The following is a 17936-nucleotide window of genomic DNA, read 5'->3' as shown; positions in this document are numbered from 1 at the left end:
CACACACACACACACACACACACACACACACATACACATGTGCGCTCGTGCACTAATTGGGGCAATGTTATGCTCGCCAGTTGTCACAATCCCCAGATGTGATCAGACTCTGGCAGATGCTGCTCAATTTTGCGCTGTGGCTGCGCGTGCGGTTCCATGTCAGTAGAGGGCGCCCGTAACACCCAGAGACACACACACACACACACACACAGACACACTCCAGCTAGCTGTAACCGGCTAGCGAGGTTGTTGTCGAACTGACACCTCCCCAAACCTCGGCAGCAGCTAAGCTGCACAGTCGATATGGCAAGGAAATATCGCAACATTTTCCTAAAGAAAGATGAAAATCTTCCAAGTCTTTTGGAATGAGTGAGTAGTTTTGATAATAATAATCTGTTGTGCCCTGATAGAAACTAAATAGAAGTTGCATATTTTGTTTTAGTCACATTAATGACGCATAGCTATGGTTAGTTGTTGCTAACATGAAAGGTAGCTCGCTAACAAGCTAACTGCTAGTACGGGGAGGAGTGAGGTTTTTCGCTAGCCTGTTAGCTTTCTGTGCTCAGTATTTGTGTTAGCTGCTTCTCAAAATGTGACCAAAACACAACCCCGGTACGATTTTGAGCATTAAGTTGACATAGTGGTGAAGTGGATTAGTGTGTCTTCTAAAAAAATAAATACATTTTGAAGCTGGTTGTGTTTCTTTGTAGTTTCGGATGTTAGCGTTACATAATCTCGCTCGCTGGCTTCACTTTTCAGTGTCACTGTGGTTTCGTCTCTAGCTAGCTATCATTTCCTTGACTAATACACGACGTAGTAATGTTATTAGTAGTGTAATTGATTCATAAATACAGCTACATGCAGGATAACGAGTGTGTTATGACCAAACAATAATAGAGTTTCGATTACTGAGTAACTGTTTTTAACCAAACTACGTTTGCTTGCTAGCCAATCTAGCAAACTAGCCACCCATAGCCTAGCTTGCTAAAAGTAAGCTAACGTTGCCTACAGTTAGCTAGCTATCGCATCGCCTCATATTGGATAGCTAAAATGTGACTATATATGTAGAACAAAACAATATAGATGATTACAACTGCGATCGCGAACAAGTTGACCCAAAAATGAAATGATTGTTTGTAGTGTAATGTTTCACCAACTCTATTAGCTAACGTTAGCTTTATATCAAGTTAGATAGCGCAGAGGGATTTGGCTGTTAGCCTCTTTAGGACCCTTTGTCCATAGTCATAGTGGTAACCAGCTCCTCTAAGTAGGCCACACAGTAGTTGTTTTGATCCTTTTCGGTCGCTTGTTTCCTCCGTATCTTATGAATATCTGCTGTGTCACTTCTGATTTCCTTATTCCGTAATTTGTTTTGTTTTATGGCGGAACGCCACATACTAGCGAGTCGTTAACTTAAATACACTACCGATAATCACGTTTTGAATTTGAATTTATGGTTAGTAAAGTATTGATGGCCCACCGAGAAACATCCTGTGAAATCTCACTGCCTTTAAAGCATTTCTCAACTACAGATGCACTCGTACAAAGCACATTGATGTTTTTCTTAATTTGCTTAGATATAGTTGAGTACAAGATATTGAACAATATATGATACATTTTGATTTGTGTGTAAAATTGTTCAAATTTGTGAATGTTTCTACAATTTAAACTCTCTTTCTCTTTTACAGTATTCATCACGCGATGTGATCCAAAATCCACAATGTGTGAGGACATTTAAGAACGATTGAGTTCGGAAGAAAAAAATCTTGATTCCAGTGGAATCTTCCATATATTATATATTATTATTATATTTTTTCTGTGTTAAAGCTTACATACATTTACACACACTCGTCCCATCAACATATAACCATGCCAGTGCAAGCACCACAATGGACAGAGTTCCTGCTGTGCCCGATCTGCACACAGACATTTGAGGAGACTGTTCGCCGGCCCATCAGCTTGGGCTGTGGACATACTGTCTGCAAGATGTGCCTGAACAAGTTGCACCGTAAGGCCTGTCCCTTTGACCAGACAGCCATCAGCACAGACATCGAGCAGCTACCTGTCAACACAGCCCTGTTGCAGCTGGTGGGAGGCCAGGTGAGATACGTTTGTTTGTTTGAATATTTTTTAACATAAATCCCAGTTGACAACATTTATGCAGAGCCTGTATTTTGGTAGCTCATAGCGGAGGATAACAGCTCATGGATGTGTTTTGTGTTTGAGGAGTGGAACACTAAGCTACCAGTCCTATCTTGACAGTATGATGTTTTCTCTAAGTACTGTTGATGGATTATTCTAGAGCGTTATGCACTGGGCTATTACATGATGCACATAGTTTGGATATTCCTTCATGAGTCACACTTCAGTGATTGAGCAATGACTTAGTTTAATTCTATTGGTTTAATGAGTGCTGGCACAATCAGTAAAGCTGTTTCTGTGAGGCGGTGTTTGACCAACAGGGTGAGGCACAGCTAATGGTGTTTTGGCTTTGTTGGCCAAGTTTCCAGGTGTACATTGTACAAAAATGGATAACGTCACTGTATCCACAATGAACCTGTTGTGTGTCTGATATAGCTGTGAGTCTTGTCTCTAAGCTGAGAGCCTAGCATATCTGCTCTTGCAGGTTAGTAGGGTACAATGTCTAATCAAATAAAATGCCCTGATAGATGTGTACTGCACTGCCTGTCGTCGTTCGTGAAAATGACCTCATTTATCATAGTAAATTTGATTTGGTCTGTATCAGTGCTTAAGTACATGATTTTCCAAATGTCACCCTCTACAGCATGCAGAGGTCTAAAAGATGGGAGAATTAATATGAAAGGTTCTGTGGGTGCTGGTTATTTAAATCAGCCATCGAAAAACTGCTACAAAGTGTAACATAGCCTGGCCTAAGCTAGAATATACTGCATGCAAATAGAAATGTGAAATGTTTCTCCCCAGTTTCTTGGCTCTATTGTTTATTAATGTGCCACGTTTCCACAAGTCATGACATACTAGCAGAGATTGAAGCAAAAGCCTTCAAATTGTAATCATGTAGTGTATGTGATAGAGCGGGCAGATGTTTGCATGGCCAACAGAGAACTAGTGATTTACCATTGCTTCCGTTTGGAGTTTCTTGAATGCCAAATAGTAATTTACATACTCAATAGAGCAATAATAACCTGTTTGAGCTTAATACACTTTATTATACCATTTTAAATTACACTTCAAAATGTATTGTTACACTCCATTATCGTCACTTTTGCAAATTATTACCATTACATTGGTAATCTAAGAAAAGTATGTTAGTGCATTGTTTGAGTGAGCCTTTACATGCAGCGTTGTTAAGACTTGATTGCACTGAAAGTTTCTGCCATTTCTATGGGTTTTAATTTTTTCCCCCCTCTGTGCTGTGCTGCAGGTTCCTAAGGCTCAGCCAGTTGCCTTGATTTCCAGTCCAGAGGACTCGCAGCATTATGAGGAGGCCAGGCAGTGTGTGGAGGAGCTGGCCCTGTACCTCAAACCCCTCAGCAACACCCGAGGTACTTAGACACTACACACCAGTGCTGGGCGATATGAACAATATATACATTCATCATGATACAAAACTTAAACAATAAGAAAATTAGAAACTCCAATATTAACTGTCGATAGAAAACATTGCCTGACAATGCACAACAGCTTATCAAATCACATGAACAAAGCTATTTGTAACCAATCATATGGCAGTATATTAAACATCCCATGCCTACAGCACGGTTAGTTGACTAACTGAACAAAACACATGCTAACTGTTTTGATTATACAAGAGAGTCATGAAAGAGATGAACGCTCCTTCAGAGGAAACTTCAAGTGTCGACGAAGAACTTGTCCAGTCAGTGGTCACAACAACCGTAAACAAAGGAAATATTGTGGATAAACAAGGTAAAAAGATGTCGGCGATGTGGCGGTATTTTGGCTACTTAAAGTCTGACTCACTCAACAGAGTGGCGCACATATTGTAAACTCTGCCGAAAAAGTGTGCCAAGTAAAACAGGAAATACCACAAACTTGTTTCATCACCTGAAACACTGTCACCCAATAGAGCCTGCAGACTGCAAGCGTTCACAGTCACAACCACCAGCAAAACCGTCCCCTGGAACAAGCAAGGAGCTGCTCAGAGAAAAACCTCAGCATCAAACTGTCCTGTCTGCGTTTTCTAGTGTTACACCATATGATGAAAAACCAAAATACACACAGACATAACACATGCTTTTGCTTTTTTTCTTGCAAAAGGCGTGATTCAAGAGACTAATGAAAATAATAGACCTGAAAGCTGAAAGAAGAGCAAAGAGTGTGTTCTGACTTAGCACTTTCGGAAACCAAGTTTGCGTTGGTGTAAGTGTCCTGTAATGCTTGAAGACTGTTGCATAACAAAGAGTTTATATTGAGATGACTTCAGTTTATTTTTGTATAATTTCTTTATTATTAATTAATTAATTATTAATTAATTTGCTGTTTGCAGCCCATACTATTCTTGGTCATTTTTCACATTCTAATTCTGATTAAGGGAACTTTGAAGTTCAAAAATATTAACTTTATTCATATCGTGATGTATATCAATATATATCTTTCAGCCCTATTACACACACACACAAACACCTGTTTTTAACCTTTATAATCCATTCTTCCTTTCGAGACTTTTGCTGCCTTCAATTTCAACTCTAGAAGTTGTTTTTAACATTGTTTAAAACATTTAACATTGACGTCCGTCCAGTCCACGATATTTTTGGCTGTGGTTTAAGTTGTGAGGATACTGTTGCTAGGTGACGGTAAATGAACATTTCCCTTTTTCTAATGTTTCATGAGTTTGTGTTCCCCGTATGTCAGGGTCAAGTTAGGAACAAGAAAAAACAAAACAAAAATAACAAAAAAGAAATCAGTAATTTCCATGGGCAACAGCATTTTTAAAAACATTGGCATAAGTTACAATTCATGAAGTTGGACCTGTCAGAAAATTTCCACTTGTGAAGTTGTGAATACCTTATCACTTGGTCATTAAATGTACTCTTCTCATACACACGATTAAACACAACCCCACTTAAAGGCATAATAAAATACATGTTGCAGATATGTCAGATAATTTTTTACATTGCTTAACCAGGCTTTGAAGAGTTTGTGGTTAATGCTTAAACCAGCTTGTTTGATTTGGAAATTTGCCACTTACTGTAACGAAATGTAGATTAATTATGAAATAATAACTACTTTACATCAACACACACAGGCTGACATGCTAACAGTGCACTTTTTCCTTTTCAACTGTCATCCCAAATTCCTCCCAAAATTTATTTAACGTTACATCCTCCCCGGGTACGACGGGAGGTCTGCTCGAGCTCTGCATACTTGCTAATAACTAATTTGAAGAGTTGAGTCCCTGAGATTGTGTTAAGAACAAAGATAGACTACCTCACCAGAGTTAACTTCAACGCATCAGTTTTGGACAAATTTGTGCAGAGGTGTTTATGATACTAACCATGCGTGATCTCCGGATTGTTTTGGTCAGCCAACAACCGTATATACTCCTCTTCTTCTTTGGTTTTACTGGCAGACTACAAACCAACGTTAAATGTGCATGCCGCCTCATTGTACCGGAGTGTGTAACGTCATGCTATCCACAGACAGGTCTGTTGTCGTGTTTGTGAGAGAGAGCGAGGCACGCAGCTCCAAAAATAGAAAATCAATATGTGGCAGGCTGCCACAAATAAATGAATGTATAGGAAACCCTGCATGGGCTCTTTTTACAGTGTAACTCATTTTGAATCCTACTTTAATTAAACACGAGTCAACCATTTATATCATAAATAAAACAAAATAATGAGGCTGCTTTGAATGGCTGCTCTGTCTGACATAATTTAATATTTAACATAATTCTGTGCAGCTTACAGGCTTAATTAATATTTTTATCATTTTAATTTAAGTCCTGTTGAGAAAAAAAATAGCAAATCAGCTTTGCAAGAGATGAATTATAATGGCAGTAGCCTCATTTAAATCTTAAGATGAAGGGGTACAAGTGACCTGCGACACGTTATTTACACCAGAACGTTTGACCATGTTGTTCCTGTTGTATGGAAAAGTCAAGTCACAGGCTCTGATAAAGACTGTTTGAAATATGAATATACTGCATGGAAATTCAGCACAAATCTAGCTTCTGGGGGGAAAAACCCATCTGGGTGGATGTAACCAATGTTGCTAGGATGCACAGATAATGCCACAGCAACTCGCTCATTGTTGGTTAACATATACTCGGTGGATCAAATCTTAATGAAAATTGAAAGATCTTTGAATAATCATCGTTACCATTACCAGTCATCTCCCTTAATTTGACATTTAGATGCACACTTATTATAACTGCATCTTATGCGACGTGTGTCATTTTTGACTTTTGATTCTATTACTTGATGGTAAATAGTTCTATGGTAATATTATTATATCTCTATGTCCAAACTCTATTTTAGAGAGGTTTTGATTTAACTTAATTGCCATTGTTGAGCTGTATTTTGTGGTGCTGTTGAATTTTATAATGTTACACTCATATTTACTCTTCCCACACTGATATAAATGAATATGTAATAACAGGATATAAGGTTTCTGTATATATTCACTGGCTCACCACTTGTCTTGTCTAATCTGTCACCAGGTGTGGGTTTGAGCAGCACGGCCCAGAGCATGCTGAGTCGACCCATGCAGAGGAAACTGGTAACTCTGGTCCACTGCCAGCTGGTGGAAGAGGAGGGCCGTGTGAGAGCCATGAGAGCTGCCCGCTCTCTGGGCGAGCGAACTGTCACCGAACTCATCTTGCAGCATCAGAATCCGCAGCAGCTCTCCTCCAATCTGTGGGCTGCTGTCCGTGCACGAGGATGTCAGTTTCTTGGCCCAGGTAGTTACTTTTCCATTACCTAGAAAAAGACAAGCCCTTTCCACTCTTGATAAGAAGCAGTCTACTATATATATCCTCAGGAAATGTTTGCTTTAGGGCTTTTTGACAGTGAATTGTTGCTCATAGATTTTATGTCTGTGTTTTTTCTTTCTCAGCCATGCAGGAGGAGGCTCTGAAGTTAGTCCTTCTTGCACTAGAGGATGGTTCTGCTCTGTCCAGGAAGGTGTTGGTTCTCTTTGTAGTCCAGAGGCTTGAGCCTCGCTTCCCGCAGGCCTCTAAGACAAGCATAGGCCATGTTGTGCAGCTCCTCTACAGGGCCTCTTGCTTCAAGGTAGGTCACTGGCTGAGGACCAGAATGTCATTGATTTTTAAATTTTTGTGACAGATAGTGTATGTCATGTGCTGTTGCCCGTAACAGGGCTCATTGCCTCATTATCAGAGCAACTCTGACCTTGTAGAGATACCTGTTGTTCTGTTTTTTTAATCATTGCTTATCCAGCGCTTTGATAAGTATAAAACGTATTAGTAAGAGTAAACGTATAGCTGTCCTGGTGGAGGTCTTATATTGTCTGTCATTCATCAGGGAGCTGTTGAAAGCCATAGAAAATGAAGTAAAAGTTTTCTATGGAAGAAACCTAACAGAGTAAAACAACTAACAAAAAGATTCAATTTACTCTTTCCTTCGTCCTGTGTGGCTACCTAGGTGACCAAACGTGATGAAGATTCATCCCTAATGCAACTGAAAGAAGAGTTCCGTACTTACGAAGCTCTGCGGCGCGAGCATGACTCTCAGATTGTTCAGATTGCCATGGAGGGTGGGCTGCGCATCGCACCTGATCAGTGGTCTTCTCTGTTATATGGAGATCAGTCTCACAAGTCACACATGCAGTCTATCATAGATAAGGTATGTGAGAAAAGTAAATGTTTATTTTTTTTGTATTATCTCATGTGTTTGTTTCCATTCGTGGTACGTATTTCATAGAGGATACTTTGTGCTTTTCAACGTCTATCAAAGCATTAACTCCCTGTTTCTCTACTTCCGGCACAGCTGCAGACCCCAGCGTCCTTTGCTCAGAGTGTTCAAGAGCTAACGATTGCGCTACAAAGGACTGGAGACCCAGCCAACCTCAACAGGCTGCGGCCTCACCTGGAACTACTGGCCAACATTGACCCCAGTCCTGGTAAGAAATGAGCTGAATTGGGAAAACTTGGTTTTGAAGTATGTGCAGTGTCACTGGTTAGAATCCAAACTATGACCCCCTCTCCCACATCCTCCTTATCATTCCAGTATATCTTGTCTAAAAAGCTGGCTTAAAACAAGCAGGAGAACTGCCAAAATATGCAAGGATATGTCTTGGCCAAGGCTTAGCTGTTGCATTCCAGTTTTACTGACCCTTAAAAACTAAGGTTTCTCATATATAGAACGCATTTTAATGGCCAACCCAAAAGGATTTTTAGTGTTTTTGTGTTTGTCTTCCAAAAGGCCTCAAAAATGTCTTTCCTAGTCAGAAGTAAGCTTGTGGATGAAATGTTTTGTTACAGCTGACTCTCAAATTTTGTTGGTTTTTTTTTTTGTTTTACCACCACAAATAACTTCAAAGGCCAAATTCTGGAATCCCAACTGTATTTTTTTAGTGAGGTCAAGAGCAGTGGTTGGCATAATGACCAAATGGTTTGTATTGAAAGGCCTAGGTTTAAACCCTCATGACGCTGTTTTGTAACTGGCCACCCTGTCCTCTTAACTCCTGGTGAGGACAAGTCAGAATAGAAAGAAAAGCCTGATCTTGCTCACTAGACAGGTAGCTGAGGACATTGTTTGTATACTGTGCTGGAACCCACACATATAACACCTCTAAGACAAATAATTAAATTATTAGGTATGAAATTGAAATTTTGGAACAAAATGTCTGTTTTTCTCATTCATCTTCTCCATCTGTTTCCTCAGATGCTCCCCCTCCCACATGGGAGCAGCTAGAGAAGGGGTTGGTAGCAGTGAAGACAGTGGTGCATGGCCTGGTAGACTTTATCCAGAACCACAGCAAGAAAGGAGCTGACCCTCAACAGGTCAGTCTGTCCATCGGATCACGAGAAGAGCTGGGCCTTTCCCTTGTATGTTACTTTATTAATCCACAGTAATAAAGGTTTGAAAGAAGAGTGTTCATCCCTCCAGTAGAGTTCCAGAGACTTGTTGCTGTGCTAGGCAACTTCCATAAATAGGATTTTACCAGAATGACACAAAAAGTTCAGTGTTCTCCATTTCAATAATCCTTGGTGTCTCTCTTTAGCCTCCTCAGCACAGCAAGTACAAAACATACATGTGTCGTGACATGAAGCAGAAGGGGGGCTGTCCTCGTGGAGCCAGCTGCACCTTTGCTCACTCTCAGGAAGAACTGGAGAAGTGAGTCAGAAACATTGTTCAAGATTCAAGTTATTGCAGTTGAAACCAACACATTTTCCTCCATCCCATTATCCAAAAACAACCACAGCATTTCTTATACGTGTTGTACTGCGTTTTCTGTCAGGTATCGTAAGATGAATAAGCGCCTGGCAGCTCGCCTCCCTGGCTCAGGGCTCATGCCAGATGAAGGCCTTCCCCTTGATGTAGCAGTGACCCGGAAGCCTTCACCCCTCACCAATGGGAGCAGTGCACCCTCTTTGCCCCAGCTCATTGCTCGTGGCACAGACACAGTCTCATATGACGTGTTGCGTAAACCCATCAAGATGGATGTAGGGAGTCCCAGTGCCCCAGGATCACCACCTGATCCGTGAGTCTAATGTTCACTGTATTTTTATTAAGCTGGCATCTAAAGAACAGACAATCATGTGGAATAGAGTCTGCAGAGTATTCTTTTGATCAACACCAGCTGGTAAGACTGTGTTCCTTCTCTCTAGACAGAGAGAGAATAATAGATGAGGCAAAATAAATCTGTCTGCATGTTGATGATTATTCATAGTAAGTAAGGTTTGAGATATTTAACTTTTTTGTGAAGCTGTGTGCCTAACAGAACACCATCAGGTATAGTTTTTAGTTGAAGTGGAAACCTACAGACTCTTTCTACTCTATAGCACAGCCTTCTTATTAATTGATACACTTGTTTATGACTCACTTTCTATCAGTCTGTCATCAGTTGTCTTTCATGTTACATTAATTCTTGTAGCCTGGACTCTGTGCCCAAACCCGGTATGCCTCTGCCACCTCATGCCATGGCCCACCCCAGAATGCCTGCAGACCACCTCTCTGGGGTGAAGCAGATGCCTGTGGTACCCAGAGGTTCACCAGTGTACCCCCAGCCACAGCTCTCTGACATGTTCTACCCTGATACTCGCCCACCACCTTCTGGTCCTCAGTATGAGCCCACACAATACCCCCCAGGTAAGAGTCAAGTAAACAGAATACTACATTGTGCTTGTGTGTTTGTGTTAAACTTTTGAGAAATTGCTATCATATAGCATTGCTATCATAGTTAGCATAGAAATAATTTATAAAATTGATGTAAATGTGATTGAAATGCAGCCATTTTGATGTTAACAATTAGTCATTTGTTTCTCAGGTTACCCCTACCAACAGCCACCACAGTATGTTCCTCGGGATTACATCCGTAACCCTCCACCCCCCAGTGAGTCAGGACCCCCTTACCATGACCCCTACCCTGGCTATGGCCCACCAGAGCGCCCTTACCAGGCCCCTCACTCTGGCCCACCCTTCTCCTACCCTCACCCTCCGCACTATGACCGAGGTCGCCACGGGACCTATACCGGCCCACCACCTCCCCCACAGCCTTACACATCTCAGAGGGATGGCCTGGTCAGAATGAGTCCTGCGCCTCTGGATGTTCCCCCACAATCAGCAGGGCAGGGTAACTCACTGTACCACGCAGATGCCCGGGATAGATACCCACCAGACGGCTACTATCCACAAGGTGCCCAACCTCCACCCATGAGGGCTTATGTCAGGGTGAGTCTCTTTGGATTATTCTTCATATTAGCTGTGTATCTTAACCACTCTGTGTTTTCATCCAAGTTACAAAACACTAAGATAACTGCAGACAGTTCAACAGCAATAATTCTTTCAATGTTGCGTATGTGTGTGTTTTAGGGGCCATATAGTGGTTCCCAGCCCAGCCTGGACTACCTGCACCGACGTCGGCAGGAGCTGTTATCCCAGCTGGAGGAAAGGAAGGTCATCTCCCCTCCACCATTTGCTGCCTCCCCAACTCTTTCTCATCCCTTCCCCAGCGACTACTCTCCTGAGGTTAGCACTATGTGAAGTTCATGTGAATTGAAAGATCTGATAGATCAGTTATTTCAGGATTCAAGAACTGTAAGTGACATAGTGGTGTAACAGTTGACAAGAAGTTATGATGAGACTGCATATAAGTATTAGTGACAGTTTGTCTCTGCATGTTCTGTGTCTGCAGTATGGTGAAGAGAGCTCCAAAACCATAGGGAAAGGCAGAGAGCCTGACTACGCTGGGCAATACTCTCCCTGGTCTTGTGAAACCATTGGCTCCTACATTGGCACAAAGGACGCCAAACCCAAAGATGTTATGGTTCCTGGAACCATGGAGATGATGGTGGGTTCAGATGGATATCTGTTCTGGTTACCATGTCAGTATTTCCCCTATAAACATTAGGGGTTGAAGATCTGTTCCTGAGATTTCTCCATAACATAATCATTCCTCTCTCTCCATCTGTCTGGCAGAATGTTGAGGCCAAGGGTCTGAGGGAACCATCGCTTGAGGCCCCTCGTAGGGGTGCAGAAGTCAAGGACGATGACCCTATTATCCCGTTTGGACCCCAGCCCACTGTATCACGCTTTGGTGCCATCTCCCGCACCTCAAAGACGGGCTATCAGACTACCGGCCCTGTACAGGCCATGGCCTCCACTCCCCAGAACCCAAACTCTAAACACATGGCCATGCCAGGTAAAAAAACAATGTGTACAACCGTTATTCAAAAATATCTTATTCAACTTTGGCAATAATGTAACTTTAACATTTAGCCAATAAAGCTTATTTGAATTTGAATACAACCTATTAATGAAAGTTTGTATAATCAGTATGCTCTGGCAGAGTGGGCTCCTACTTATTAGGTTAATTCATAAGTATACATTTGTACCATGTAATTTTTGTATATTTGGTAAATATCTTAACCTGTTGATATTGCTGTATTATTCTGTACTAATTTTGTCCACGTTGCCCACCCCTACCACATAATTGTTATTTAATCATTCCTGTTTGTCGTTAAAACATTGCTGACACCTTGTGCCCAGCAGAATACACATATGGAAGCCATGGAGGATGGGGTGGAGCTTCATACCCCTCCCACCAGACTGCCTCCTCCTCTCAGGGACACTTTAGTGAGCGGTGAGTCCTTTGTTTTTCTTGTCATCTTTTTTTTGATAGTGACATGACAAAGCAGTCAGTACTGATAATCATGTTTGTTGAGCTGTGATGTAAAATTCTCTCTCACTGTCACCCTTGCAGCCTGCCTATGGCAGCCACAGACAGAGAACAATTAAAGATTGAGCTGCAGCAGGTCAACCAGCAGATTAACCAACAGACCCAGATGCACAGCATGGAGGTATGTATGCTCTCTGTTTCTAACTAACAAGATAACATAAAAATGTCTGGAAAGTATAGAAAATAATACAAGAACTTCTATGTCTTCAAAGATTTTTAAATCACTTCACTTCCTTGTCTCTCCATCGCAGGCTGCCAGTAACACCTTACTGCTGCAGAGGGAGGCCAGTGCATTGGCAGGTCAGCCTGTGCAGCCCAGCCAGGGTCAGGCAGCAGCAGCCCAGCAGCAGCAACAGGCCAAGTGGCCAGCAGGGGGAGCAAGTGCAACAGCTGTCTCTAGTGAACAGCTAAGCCTGGAGCTCCACCAGGTGGAGAGAGAGATTGGAAAAAGGACCCGCGAGATGGCCATGGTGAGGAGGGAAGTGGGCTGTTGACCAACAATAGGAGATGTAAAAATCTAACTATGTATAAGTGTTACTGATGCTGGTGAGAAGTTAGGATAGAGGAGGACTTATTGACATAAAAGGTCTTGTGATTGTTGGAAGAGGGGGGAAAAAAGCATTCCACTAGTTTTAGACACCAAAGTCAATTAACTTGTCATACTACTTAGCCTGTGAAAATAGTTGTATAATGTCTTCTTTTGCTGTGGAGGGAGCCTTGTAAAGTCAGAAAAATGTACTTCTCAGTTTGGACTGCATGTTTAACAGAAAGCATGGAGGGGCTAACAAAAGATGTTATGAAGTTGCATTATGGGAAATGTAGACTCCAGTGTGTTTGGAGCTTGACCCTACTAGGGAGTAAATGCCAGGATGTCATTCTCTGCTGCTTTGATTTTTACTATTATTTTCAATCTGTCTCCCGCAAGCCCCCCCCCCCCAAATTTATGGAAGCTGACTACTAAAATCATTTGAGTACACCTTTAAGAACATCCCACCAGGTCTCAAGAAATATAAAAATATTTCTATAAGAATCTGTAGATGAACATCTTGTTATACCACCATTCAGCTTATTATGACGTTTCTTAACATAGGGAGAAGTGTATAAATACATACAACTGTTGTAGTGATCTGATCAGATAAGCTTTTGTCAGAAACAATATATGAAGGTGTTTTTTTTTTTTTCCAGCAACTAAGGATGTGTTGTCTATTTCCAAACCAGGAAAACCAAGTAGCTCATGATGTTCAGCAGTACAAGATGAAACCTGCAGAGAATGGACAACCAGAGCACAAGACTCAGCTGGAAGAAATCTCCCTGGCTCTTGGGTGAGTATAAACATACTCGAAACATATAAACACGTTCAGTCCCTGAATACCCATGTTATCCTGCACCTCTTCCCAGTATTCCCTGTTCTCACTCGGGTTCCCCTCTTTTCCTTAATTCAGCGAGGTGTCAAACGGCTCCAGCAGTCTGCAAGAAAGTGCAGTGGGCGGGTCCATGCTGTCACTGACCAATAAGACGTCTGCGTTGAGCCTGTGTTCTGATCCAGGCGCCACTGGTTCAGAGATGCAGAAGAATGGCGTCGTCCATTCCTGCTCTTAGGCAGTACACACTTACACACACACACACACACACACACACGCACACACGCACACACGCACACACACTTACACACACACACACACACTCAAGATGCTCAACTGAAAAGCATGCACAGACAATACACCCATTCTATTTAGAAGATGAGCAGTATCTGCCGTGATATGAATTTTCTTTCTTTTTGTTCTGTGAATGAGCTTTTTTTAATGACTTTCCTTGCCTGGAAACCAGGGCATATGATAACATTTCTTGTGTGTGTTTTTTTTTTTTTTTCTTTCTTTTTTTTTTCTACTGGGATTAAACATTAACAAGGCTCACAATAGATATATCAGGAAGAGAAAATGGTGGCGATGTTGACAGCGGTACTGTAACATTATTCAAAAAGTGTAGCCTATTCCATCCTTAATAAACACAAAAACATAGTCAAGTGTATGATTAATCTTCCCCACGCAAGATTTTTTTTTGGTTTAGTTGTAGCAGGATACGTGTAAATTAAACGGTTAGATACAGAGAAGCAAACTAACAACCTCTATCACATCATATGCACTCTGAGGAATTTAATAGTCTTTTCCTGTTGCAATCTGATGATCTATGAAGGTATTGTAGGAAACAGCAGAAGTGTGTCGCTTGGTACTCACCCCCAGAATCGTAAAAAAAAAAAAGTGGCTGCCCAGATCTAGATGGTCTGAGGAGGGAAAAGCAGTAAAAACAAAAACAAAAACAAAAAAAAAAAACTTCCACCAGTATTCAGCCGAAACGGAGATGCAAATAGGAAACGGTGTTTTAGAAGTCACATTTTGCACACCACATGCACTTCCTTACCTGCCACGAGAAGTATGATTTTATTAGTGCATTTTATGAACACATCATGTGTCTGTTTCATACTTGAAAGCAGTATATTATATATTTAATTGAAGCATTCTGTTTTAAAGATTGCAACAAAGTCTTTTTGATAATGAGCTTTCCACATGTTTTTCTATAAGGGAATCTACTATGTGCTTCTCTTGGTTGTGGTGTGACCTGATGTGGTTTGGTTGCAACGCCTTTCGCCTGCAGCTTCCGAAAGGGCTGCGTTCAGTCCTTAGCTGATCATGTTGTGAAATTTTTCACAGCAGGCTCCAAAAAAAACTATTGGAGTTTTTTTTTGTTTGGGAGGAGGGGGAGGGGGGGGTGAACGCACATGATCAGGCTGAGAGAGAGTACACCTTTCCTCATCAGGAGCCAGGTGAATGAGTGTAAACTTGACTTTATAATGTCAGGCTAAATAAATAAGCATTTCCCTCCTCAGAGCTTCTCATCTGGCCACACAAAAAGCCTCCCCATTGGGATTATCTTGTCATTTGTTCACCTAACTTCTATGAAGTTGCCTTCCCTTGTGTCTTTTTGTTAAATTTTGTTTTATTTTTTCATGCTTTACGTTGTTACGATTTTGGGGGAGGGGGAGGGGGTGAAGCTTACCAATGGAAGGCTTTATAGGGCTCAGTGGAGCTGTCATGAAATAGTTGACTTAAAAGCAAATCCCTGACTTCTCATTTTTAGTTTTAGAAAGCTATCCTTTGTAGCATTTTTAGCTGCGCAGGATATTTAAAATATCACGTATACAGCTGAGGATAATGGTGTCGCTGACTGAGAGGTAAACACAAAAAAAATTATCTTCCAAAATACTTCTTCTTAGGTGAGATTTGATAAGTTAATTTATATCACATTGAGTATTTTATATTGGTGAGTAGTACATTTTTCTTTTCACCATTTGACACTTTTCTATTCACAACTTGCTGTCATCATCACCACCATTACCACTATTATTGCTCTTTCTTCATCATGTTAATTGTTTACTGCTGACGCTCAACACAGAGAGGTCTTTGCCTTTTGTAAACAATTACCACGATCGGCTAGTTTTACAGCTCTGCTGAGAGCGAGTGAGTCCTTGTGCTTGAACGGTTGAAGGATAGAGGAGACGCTCTGGGTCTAGTGGTTTTCGTTTTAACACGAGCCTTCGTTTTGGTCAGACGAGGGGTACTGAGAAACTGAGTTTGACAAATCCCTGATCACTGATGAGTCAATTAAAAATAGACACAAATGTTTTTGTGTCCGACATCCTCATCTGGATTGTTTGATGGGCATTGTTTCGCATGATGTCAGCGCCATGATAGTGGATGTTTGGGATTTCTTTCTTCTTTTTTTTTCCTCCCCTCCCCCCCCCCCAACCACACTTCAAGCCTTTGGCTGCTCCTCGCTACATTTATTGTTTAGGTACACAGCTCACTTATACATATGAGTATGTATACATACATTAATATACTAAAGCACTATTAACGTGCCACCTCTTATTCTACTCGCTCAGCATTTATATTAAATGATCTCTACTTAGAATCAGCAAAATGTTTTTTTTTTGTTGTTTGATTTGTTTTCTGTCCACTGGTTGCCAACACAGACTTTATCCTTTCCCAGACGAAGGACTTCTGTGCGCATTGACGTGTGTTCACTTAATCTTTTGTGTTCAAACAAAGATGTTCTTTATAGACTATGCTTCCGAAGAAGAAAGAAAAAAAATTTCTGTAACTTTGGAAAATTTATGGAGACGTTTTGTGTGTGCTAGATTGTATTGTAGAAAATGTACCCTGACTAAGTTTTTTTTTTTTTCCCCCCTCAAAGTGTGCTGTACTTGGGTGATAGTGTTGAGGTGTTAGAAAAGTGTTGGGGTTTTCCCCCACGCCCCCCACCCCAAGAGGATATTCAGGAAGTCTCTGATGAAAGGTTGGCCTTAAATCCACAATGCAACGCTCCTTTACCCATGTCTGCTTTAGGAGCATGAGGTGATCACAAAAATGTTAACACTGAATTGGCATGATTTTAGAGTCATACAAACGGACTCTAGGAGATTTCCCCTCTTTTGAAACTCATGTATAACAGCAACAATGCAATAATGCAAATCTCAAGATTTGAAGCAAGATGTGTATTTTTATTGTTGTTTTTTTTTTTTTTTTTTTAAGGAAATGTTGTTGACCTAGCTGGATTTGTAGTTTTTCTTTCTCTTCTTTTTTCGTTTCTGCAATAATTGAGTGAATTTACTGACCTGCAAGTCTTAGTCGTTAATGCATCATCTGACCTTCTGCGTAGTCAACAGCTATGAGTGACATTCATACAGGTGTCACTCAAATTGGTCTACCAGCTTCATTTTGCTGTTATGTTTAAGAAAATCAGTATATGACTTACAAAAAGAGGGAATTTGGTTTAGTCATGAATTGGCGGCATTTAATGGTGTTAATTCAATGTTGTTTCTCACTCTCAAGCGCAAGTCAACCAAAACTATCATAATGCTGATTCCACTAGATGGGTCCCTGCAGGTCTGAACAAGCCTAAAACGCCTTTAGCTTTGGAGAACTGACGTACAATGATATGTGGGGTGGTTTACTATATAGTAAATAGCAAAAGATGTTCATTTCAATCTCTTGTGTGTTTTTGTTTCTGAGTGGAACTGCTGCCTGCCCCTCATTTACATAACCAGTTAACCCCTCCACTCCCACCCTTGACCACTGAACTCTGTTACTGCTGTTTGAGGCTCACATTTTATTCCCTGACTTTCTGGGGAAAATTCGCAAATGGCTTTTTTATATGATTACTCCCTTGTAAAATATCTCTTAAATTAAGGTACAGGTTTGATTTCAGCAAGTAAAAAAAGTTTTTATATGTATATTATACTCCATTAAGGAATGTTTAGAATTATCTTCCTCCAATGTGGATGTAGCCATTATTACGCCATTTTATGACTTTGTAAGAGAATTCACTGTGTGAAAATTGGTTTGCATTTTTGTATAATACAATCTGCTTTTTTTTTGTTTGATACGAGAGGGAGGTCAAACTGGAAGTTTGAAGAGAGAAAAAAATGAACCTGTGAAATTGAGAAAACAAAATGTAACTTATATACAACAGTGATTCTAAGCTGAGGGGGAAAGATTAAATGATATTGCTAACTCTGA

At 40.9% G+C, this 17936-nt stretch overlaps 1 protein-coding gene across 2 annotated transcripts; it reads left to right on the top strand.

The window, feature by feature from the left end:
* Positions 1–106: 106 nt before the first annotated feature.
* rc3h1b (ring finger and CCCH-type domains 1b) lies at positions 107–17936 on the top strand. Of its 2 annotated transcripts, none has more exons than XM_042427414.1 (20): positions 107–369; positions 1689–2100; positions 3404–3524; positions 6659–6898; positions 7054–7229; positions 7602–7802; positions 7947–8079; positions 8844–8962; positions 9184–9296; positions 9421–9663; positions 10057–10271; positions 10450–10853; positions 10995–11150; positions 11317–11472; positions 11601–11823; positions 12171–12264; positions 12385–12481; positions 12612–12830; positions 13579–13682; positions 13803–17936. In XM_042427414.1, the coding sequence occupies exons 2-20, from the start codon at positions 1870–1872 to the stop codon at positions 13957–13959; spliced, it is 3402 nt and encodes a 1133-aa protein (XP_042283348.1). In that variant the 5' UTR covers positions 107–369; positions 1689–1869; the 3' UTR covers positions 13960–17936. The 2 variants fall into 2 exon arrangements, with proteins under 2 accessions (XP_042283348.1, XP_042283349.1); XM_042427415.1 differs by having other exon boundaries at positions 108–369; positions 12174–12264.

Source organism: Thunnus maccoyii, chromosome 12, assembly GCF_910596095.1.
Source record: "Thunnus maccoyii chromosome 12, fThuMac1.1, whole genome shotgun sequence".
Classification (NCBI taxonomy): Eukaryota; Metazoa; Chordata; class Actinopteri; order Scombriformes; family Scombridae; genus Thunnus; species Thunnus maccoyii.
The sequence above is the reverse complement of the archived record's forward strand: the minus strand, read 5'-3'. Positions and strand labels throughout refer to the sequence as shown.